The 9726-nt window shown below is 30.8% G+C and overlaps 2 protein-coding genes across 2 annotated transcripts in view; one reads left to right on the top strand and one right to left on the bottom strand.

Annotated features, from left to right (window-relative positions):
* The window catches only part of LOC105136388 (Alkaline-phosphatase-like family protein), a 9402-nt gene extending 7991 nt beyond the window's left edge, over window positions 1-1411 (bottom strand). Inside the window, 6 exon segments of the mRNA XM_011041700.1 lie at window positions 219-302; window positions 409-528; window positions 613-702; window positions 789-910; window positions 999-1033; window positions 1122-1411. Coding sequence (XP_011040002.1) covers window positions 219-302; window positions 409-528; window positions 613-702; window positions 789-910; window positions 999-1033; window positions 1122-1351 — 681 coding nt within the window. The 5' untranslated portion in view covers window positions 1352-1411.
* A 4722-nt stretch (window positions 1412-6133) lies between these two features.
* On the top strand, window positions 6134-8282 carry LOC105136386 (caffeoylshikimate esterase-like). Its single transcript, XM_011041698.1, has 2 exons — window positions 6134-6713; window positions 7503-8282. Exons 1-2 carry the CDS (start codon window positions 6398-6400, stop codon window positions 8165-8167), a joined length of 981 nt encoding a protein of 326 aa, XP_011040000.1. The 5' UTR covers window positions 6134-6397; the 3' UTR covers window positions 8168-8282.
* Window positions 8283-9726: the final 1444 nt, after the last annotated feature.

Raw genomic sequence — 9726 nt, 5'->3', positions numbered from 1 at the left:
AATTTTTTTTTTGTGTGGTTGTGGGGGGGGGGGGGTTGGTTAGGATGGTGCCCTTTTCAAAGTTCAATTGTACATAACTCGAACCAGAACCCTCTTTTGAATTTCATAATATATTTGGAACATAAGCTGATAACAATGTATGTCTCATAGCACACATAAATTCAATAACAGACCAGATATATTAGTCATTTGCAGAAATAAAGCATTTTGAATCTCACCACGCCAAGAAAATGCGCAATAAGAACATCCCAGTCGTCTTGATATAGGGCAGGAAATAGGTGTTCGATGCATCCATTATCTACCTAGAAGATTTAAATTTTCACAAAGGTTGTCAATGTATAGAGAAGTATTAATCATGAAGTCTCTTGGAAATGAGAAAAGTGAGGCAAATTGTTAAAAATTGCATACCGTATGAAGATCCTTAACATTAAAAGACGGGAAAGGATGAGAATTATTAAAATGATGAGGAAACAACTGGATCCATGCATCATCACCCATCATCACTACTCGCTTCCCGTTTTCAACCAGCTGCCAGTGAGACCAACCAGGTCAATAACAACAAACATGGCAATTAAACTGTTGTTGTAGAAGGCAATAAAATAAATAAATAACCTGATGTATAAAGTTATCTTCAACAATGGCAGGAGCACCAAAGCTATTTCCAACATCTATAAAAGTCGGCAATCCACCCGTTGTCAAACCCTAAAACATTACAATTACATCACAATAAATACATAAAGGAGGATGCATTGCAATTCAAAAATTATAAAAATAAAATAAAAGCAGACCTTCAAACGCTGGAGGCTAGTGGTAGGAGGATCAGCAATTGCTTTGAAAATCTTGGCAGACGATCCTTCAGCAAATGCCATCTTTTGCAGCACTGATAATTTGTCCATCCATGCCTTCTTTTCTATAACAACAACAACAAATCAACACAAAGATAATATAGATTTAATTAATTAAAAACCTTGAACAGGAATGAGTATAGCTCCTCTAACCTTGAAAAAATACGCTAGGAGCAACGAAATCAAACCTGAAAATACAAATAAAAAAAATAAATAACAATAATCAAATAAATGAAGTAAATAAATAAGAAATGGTTGATAACTGAGATGAAGAACCTGATTGCATCGAGAACAATGATGACAAGGCGATCCACAACTGGTTTATTCCAACTGTGATTAGTGCTGGTAGAGGAGAAGCAGGGAGATTGAGATATGTCGCTGCCGTGGCTGTAATATGGAAGTTCTGTTCGAGTAAGCAAGAATCCTCTAGTGAATATCAGTATTGCAAACACGTGAGCCACCAGTATCACCCAGCTGTACCATTTCATCCACCAACGTCTCCCCATTTCGTGTCACTAGAGAAATGGCGTGCCCTTGAGGCTCGGCGGTGATGCTAAATCAAATGAGAAAAATTGGAAATATAATAATTAAAAAAAAAAAAAACTGCTCGAATTTACATTTGTGGCCGGGCCGGGCCTAGCTATGCAGGACTGGGACAACAGGCTAAAAGCCCGAAATCAAGCCCATATAAATGTCCTTGAGGGCTTCCGTATATGGCATGAAAGCGATACGTGAGAGAGATGCCACGCTCCATTATCTTTTATTACCATGGATGTCAATTTAGCCTCAGGATAATACTTATTTACCCAAACAATTTAAACGTATACATTTATTTTTTTATATTTGTTTCATCTTATAAATAATAAATATATTATAAATATCATTATACTTGATTTGAGATATACACATTAGTATTATATAAGTATGTATTTATGTATATATAGAATCTTCATAATTTTTAAATATAATATATGCATACTCCAATATTAACATCGCATTCACATATATTCATAGAAATGCATCCATATACAATACTGATTTTTATTTTATATTAAATAATAAATAGTAATATAAAATATTTTTATTTAAATCTAATGAAAAAGATATAAATACTGAAATTATTTATGCAATGAGTAATAAATAAAATATAAATATATAATAAATCAACTAATGAATAATCATTGTCATCCTTATTAATTACAGTTTCACCCACTCCAATCTTCTATGGGTTGCGTGGTTGTGATATTTTCTACTGGATTTTTATTTTATTTTATTTGTTGTTTATGTTAATTAATTTGAGTGTATTCTTTTACATATATTGAAAATGATAGCCCATGCATAATGATGCGTGGAACCGTATTATTATTATTATTTAATTAACATGAATCTTTAGGTTAGCGTATGTGCATATTAATTAATTTTATAAATATTAAAATTAATAATTATATAAATTTTTAATAACATGAGATAACTAAAACTTGTTATCATTAAGAAGTAAATTCTATAACTGAGTAACCATTTTGTTCTTACAATGTCTTGTTAAAGGTCTCATCCGTGGATCACTCGTAGATTGCCGAATGACCTTTGTGTCCTTTCTAGAAAAGTCAATTGATCTAATGATGAACCTCCTCTTCACATTTCTCTCATCATCAACGGCGTGATTAGGCGGGGGTGCTTGTCTCTTGCAAGGTATTTCTACTTCCCTGTTCAGAATTTAAGATTCTTTGCACTCTATTCTTTAAAGTCAAACCAGGTGGCTTCCCACGCTATAACTTCTTTGTTCATCGAACGCTAGTTACATGTATATGGATTAGTATAGATTTTATGGTTGTGATTGTAATTTAAAATTATAAGTTAAAAAAAATATAATTAGGTATAATTAGTTGGATTTAGATGTATATTTGGTATAAATTATAGTTAAGATTTATATATAGCAAAAAAACATGTATAAAATATTTTATTATAATTATTTTACAAAAATATTTTTATTTAGAAATGCATCAAAAAAAATTTGTTTTATTTTTTAAAAATTGTTTTTTGATATAAGTGCATTAAAATAATATAAAAATACAAAAAAAATTAAAGTAAAGAAAAAAATTCAAAAATTTTAAACTTGAAAAAAAATACTTTTGAAATGCAAAAACAAACAGAGTTTTACGAAACTCAATTAAAAAAAATGAAAAAACTGTTTCACAAAAATTGTGTTTCAAACTTAATTTTTTAACGGACCTCACAATATAAAACACAGTTTGGTATATTATCGGACCTCATAATATAAAACACAGTTTGGTATATTATCAAATACCTAACTATGTTTTTTACATCACCGTAAATGCAAAAGCTAAGACTAAATAAATGCACTCTAGATCATTTATCTATGGTATGTTATGAGTAAGATAGTATAAAAGTATAGATAAAGTGTTTTTTTTTAATTATATTATATAAAGATTAATTTAATATGATCTAATTAACTTAGTAATTTCAAAGATAACCTGGACAATTAGAAGAAAAAAAACATGATTTAACTTAAAAAAATTAAAATATCTTATTAAAAAAATATTTAGATGATAATATATTAAATTAACCTAAATTAACTCAAGTTAACATATATAATTCGTGACCCGGATTATGAGAATGTGATAACCTTATAAAAATAAAACAAAAAAATATATTATAACTCAATTATCAATTAACCCAGTGTTGAAAAATAAAATTAAAAAAATCAATTAAAAAATAGAAAATACCGAATTATCCGGGATTAACTTGCTAAAATTGGATAATGAGATTGAGATAGCCCAATAAAAAAATTATAAAGCTTAATTGTCGATTAATCCAATATTGAATGATAAAAAATTTTAAAAAATAATTTAAAAAAAAAAAACTGAGTCAACCTGATTTAATTTAACAAGCCTTTAACTTGAATCATAATCTTATATAAAATAAATTTAAAAAATTATTAAATTTAATTTATAAGGATTCAATTATTACTAGACTCGTGAAGTTGAAGGATTTACAAAGATCAAATTAACCTATCCTAAATTCGCTTGCTTAGAAAAATAGGAAGAAAGAAAGCAACACTCTAAGATTAATATGTTTAACAAACCAAAACATCTAGAAATTCAAATAAATAAAATAAAATACCATGCAACTTTAAAAACCCAACATCTTGGATAATATTTACAAATATCTCAAATATTAAACACACAAATGCAATCACCCTACATGTGGTATAACTAATTGAGCAATGGCTGGATGAAAAACCACAGGAACATTTCGTAAGATTATTGCCAAGGCATCCTTAAGCACGTAAATCTTGGTACACCACTCCAAATAAATAAATAAATAAATAAATTAGAAATATTATTTAAAAAATAAATAAAATAACACATTAACTATTTATGTATCCATAATATAAGACATGATAACCAAGGATCATAGTATCAAGGAAAAAAAATCAAGGGGCATTTTTTGTATAAATAAATAGATAACTTAAAAATAAATATCATCTTTTAGAATATGATGATTTCAAGGCTCAATACAATAAACATAAAAATTAAATATATAAATAAAAGCAAACGATTAAGTGTGTTTATTTTAGTGGTGAAGGTTAATGATTAAATGTAGAACCTATAAAAAAATTAAAAAAAAATTAATTTTTATAATTGAATTTTGTGTATAATTAGATTATATCTAATTATAATTTTAACTATAAAAATTAAATCAAACACCTTAACTTTAATCATAAAAACTAAATCGAATGCCCTGTAGTAAATAAGAAAACATGGTTATAATTATAAAAATTAATTTTACATTAAAGATACGGCTATTTAATGCATAGAAAATATCAAACAGAATTATAATACAGACTCACATAAAAAATTATTTAAAAATTTCATGCATCAAAATAATAATTTAAAAATATTACTTTTTATTTTTTTAATATAAAAATAAAGAGTATAAATAATATGAAAAGTTGGGTGGAAGGTAAGATATTGTACACCGGGCTCCAAATAAAGCACAAAAAACCATGATCCACAGATGACTCATTAGTGACGTGGCCACTGTCCTTTTTTTTTGTTCTTTCAATATTATGACATTCTAATTGCCCATCAAATCCATTGAAACGAACGTAATGACGTGGGTTGCGTATGCAATATCAGTCCCTCGATTGAAAAACACGGTGCATGGTAATCATCTATCTTCCTATTCGACCACTTAAAGTTGAGGAATAATTAGCATCCGTAGATTTCAATTTTCACTGCGTTTATGATTTAAAAATATATTAAAATAATTATTTTTTATTTTTTAAAAATTATTTTTAACATCAACACATTAAAATAATTTTAAAATATAAAAAAAATTAATTTTAAATATAAAAAATTAACTTTTTTACAAAATATAATTTTAACTATATTTCCAAACACTCCTTTCATTTACTTTGAATTTTTATATATTATCTCAATTATCATGAATTTTAACAATTAGTTAGATTATATGTTGTTGTATTGTTGATTTTAAACATCAATTAGCTTAGAATAATATGAAACGGTCAAGTATTTCAAGCTATCTGATATCTTTCTATTCAACAACTATTTTAGAGTTTAATTCTTGTAAAGCCATAAACAATCTAGGTAATATTTCAAATGAATTTTTATGTATTTTGAAAAATTCATCAAATATCTTTTCTTTTTTAACCCATGTTTTATATTGAAAAATTTTAAACTTATAATAAAATTTAATTTCTTCTTGTATGTTGAAAATAGTATAAGAAAAATTATCTTGAACAAATGTTACAAGTACTGATCCAATAAATTCAGTATTAAGTTAATGATGATTATTTATGTATGTTAATGTTTTACTTTGATTCTATGATGTGTAGGTGGTAATTCAAAGGCTGAACATAGAAACCTGAGCCCGCGGTCTGCCAAATTTATAAGGATATAGAAAGATAATTCTAGTGTTTGGGTGGAGGATTGAATGGTTTTACGAGCCATTAGAGGATATTTTTTCTTAGATTTTTTTGGTTTCTAAGGTTTTTTTCTATCATAAGCAGCAACTATGGTAAAAAAAAAAAGGCATTTATAAATACATTGTAACTGCAATTTAAAATCATAATTCTGACTTGAGTTTGTTTACTATTTATATTATTTTTCTAAAACTTTTCAAAAGTTAACTTTGTGTTTTTTTTTTTTAAATAATTATCAGCAGCTCATAATGGTGGACCCAAAAGAAAATGGTGACTTAAGCTCTCCACCAGCTTCCCACTAATTAAAGAAATGGTTGGTGAACACCCCACCAGCTTGACTCTCTCTCTAGCAAGCCAAAGTTTGGAGGAGGATGCCCTTACCAACCCCGCTTTCTTTCTATAAACTCAATCACTCAGACTTTTGTACACGTTATTCCTCCCTCCCACAACCAGTTTTAAACAGAAACACCATTATCTAACTCCGAAACGCCACCCACCTACTTCCTGTAAAAAAGCCCTACCGTTTTCTCTGTTTAAAAGTCAACCATCCAAGCCTTACGATAACCGTAACGAGACGTGCGTGACCATGCCATCCGAAGCGCAGCAGCCCGAAGCGCCACCCAACTTCTGGGGCTACATGCCGGAGGAGGAGTACTATGCATCGCAAGGAGTGACCAATACCCAGTCACACTTTGAAACGCCGAATGGGAAGATCTTCACGCAGGGTTTTCTCCCGTTGGATAAAAAGGTCAAAGCCACGGTATATATGACCCACGGCTATGGATCCGATACTGGCTGGCTGTTTCAGAAGATCTGCATCAACTTTGCTACCTGGGGTTACGCTGTTTTTGCCGCTGATCTCCTTGGGCATGGCAGATCAGACGGTTTACGATGCTACATGGGTAATTAGTGCTCTCTCCTCTTCACTAATTAATTGCTAATACTATATAATGCCTTGGTAATCAAATATTATTAAAATAAACACACAATGCCTTTCTAAAACATTTTAGCATCGAATTCCATTGCTCTGGGCAACATTTGGTACATGTTTACGACCACGTCCTTTTGTTCTGATCACAGTACGTGGGAGTCTCTATCTAGGTTATGGTACTTACAATTGATAAAATCACAGCATGTTCAATCGAATATGTTTCATCATAATCTTTATAGTTCTTAATTTCACAATAATTAAATTTGGTCCCATGATTCTGGGGGTGTTTAATTAAATGTAATTTGGGTGTCTGCTAATATTTATTTTCTTGGCAAATCACAATTAAATAGATTTTGTTTCGGGGAAAAAAAACAGGGAAACTATTGCTAGGAACAGAAATAAAAGGACGAAAGTAGTTGTTGCGGTTGAAATGTTGCTTGAAATTTAATTTTTAAATAAAAAATATTTTAAAAAATATCCGTTCGCATAGTTTTAAAATTTAAAATTCAATAAAATGTTATTATTGTTAATTAGGACTCATTGTATTCTCTAAACAATCTCCCAATACCTAACCCAACCCTTGACTTGTAAAACCAGCAAATAGAAGGCATTATTGCTTGTTCTTTCCTTCCATGACTATGAAGTAACCATTAATTAAATCTATTTTATTTTATTTTATTTTATTGTAATGAAAATATATTTAGCTCAATCCATCCAGCATAGAAATGAAGAGCTGAGAAAGTTTTCTACTGTTGTAAAGGTGACATGGAGAAAGTTGCTGCAGCGTCCTTATCGTTCTTCAAGCATGTACGCTACAGCGAGCCATACAAGAACTTGCCCGCCTTCTTATTTGGCGAGTCAATGGGTGGACTAGCAACAATGCTGATGTACTTCCAATCAGAACCTAACACGTGGACGGGCTTGATTTTCTCGGCCCCTCTTTTCGTCATTCCGGAACCAATGAAACCTAGCAAGGTACACCTATTCATGTATGGCCTGCTCTTTGGATTTGCTGACACGTGGGCCGCCATGCCAGACAACAAAATGGTAGGTAAAGCGATAAAGGACCCAGAAAAACTCAAGATCATAGCATCCAACCCCAGAAGGTACACGGGCAAGCCTAGGGTGGGTACCATGAGAGAAATTGCCAGAGTCTGCCAATACATACAGGACAATTTCTCCAAGGTTACGGTGCCCTTTTTGACTGTCCACGGGACCGCCGATGGGGTGACATGCCCAACATCATCACAGTTGCTGTATGAGAAAGCCTCTAGTGAGGATAAGAGCTTGAAGATTTACGAGGGCATGTACCATTCTTTGATACAAGGCGAGCCTGACGAAAATGCAAGTCTTGTCTTGAAGGACATGAGAGAGTGGATCGACGAGAGGGTTGAGAGGTATGGGTCTACAAAGAGTGATGATTGAAATCATATATGAAGAAAAAATGGTGGCTTTTTTTTCTGGAAAAGTGAAGCTTGGTCCATAGTCTCTTGATGGGGTTAGGGCAAAACGAATGCGAATGTAATTGAATAATTTTGAAAGTTGTATCTGATGATATGGAGTCGTTGGTGAAATGTTCCAAGCGATGCTCTTGCATGTGAGCTTATGTTCTCATGCCAGCCATTGCTTCTCTCGATTTGATTTATAGAAAAACTGTTTGAAACTTCTAATTTTCTGTTTCTTTTGCCAAGCTGATTCAGATTATTTGGAGGTGCCAAAAAGTTATTGCAGTAGTTTTATCCAATAGAACTAAAATTGATTGGTTAGTTTATTTATCAACTAAAAAGTATTTGTAACCCCCGTAGTTTCTATATATTAATGCGTTTTAAGAGTGTGTTTTACTTTTAAAATATTAAATTAATATTTTTTAATATTTTTTATGGTTTTAACGTACTTATGTTAAAAATAAAAAAATAAATTATTTTAATATATTTTTAAACAAAAAATATCTTTAAAAAACATTATGTACTACCATACCAAACACACATTATCACGATATCCTAAAAAAGTCCTAAGATGCTTAAGAACAAGGCTCTCGTGGGTGGATAAATTGGTTAATGGTCATTGTAATCTATCAAAAAATTCTAAGGTGCTTAGGAACAAGGCTCTCGTGGGTGGATAAATTGGTTAATGGTCATTGCAATCTATCAGAATGACTAAAATAGATGTAGCATGATATTAGAGGCCATGGTACCTGTAAAAGATCTTTTATGATAGGTCAGATGACATTTATATGCTTAAATAAATATAATTATAGAGAGAAAATACAATAATATTTTAGAAATAGATACTTTGAATGTATATATACAATAAAAAATGAAAATTGTTAACCTTTTACTTGAGTGATTTATAAGGTATTTTTAGCCCCTAAACTTGTTGTTTTGCTAGAGTATGAGGGCTAAAGAGTCATTTAACTTTTATAAATTAATCTTGTATTGTAAGTTGTATTTTACTAAGTCTATCCAAGACACCAAAGCCACATATTTGTCTTCCACGAATTTCTTCAACTAAAAGATGGAAATGTGGCCGACAAATAAAAACTTTTATGCAGCTAATAGTGTAGATAGAGTGTATACTTTTCAATTAAGTCTATTTGTTAAAAAATAATCCCTTAAATATTTATATAAACATCTATGGAGACAAGGTGTTAAACCATGTTCAAAATTCTATGGATGGAGGAGATCCGGCCAAGCATCAAGCTTAGGAAGGCATGGAGTGCTTGACCATGTCCAGATACGAAGGTAAAATATTCGTGGGCTCAACACTTGTGGGCAAAACATGTCATACCCAAACTTTTGAGATTGACAATGCACGTTAAACCTAGAAGGGTCTAATAGCACTTGTCAGACCTAAAGAAAATGATCTGGCACATACCATACCTAAATACACCTGGGCCAAGAGCACCCTAAGTCCAAGAGTCAGGTTTGGTAGGTATAGGTATAGTTAAACACATGTGCACCTGGATACATTAGGCCTAAACACTA

Source organism: Populus euphratica, unplaced genomic scaffold (assembly GCF_000495115.2).
Source record: "Populus euphratica unplaced genomic scaffold, PopEup_1.0 scaffold174.1, whole genome shotgun sequence".
Classification (NCBI taxonomy): Eukaryota; Viridiplantae; Streptophyta; class Magnoliopsida; order Malpighiales; family Salicaceae; genus Populus; species Populus euphratica.
The sequence above is the reverse complement of the archived record's forward strand: the minus strand, read 5'-3'. Positions and strand labels throughout refer to the sequence as shown.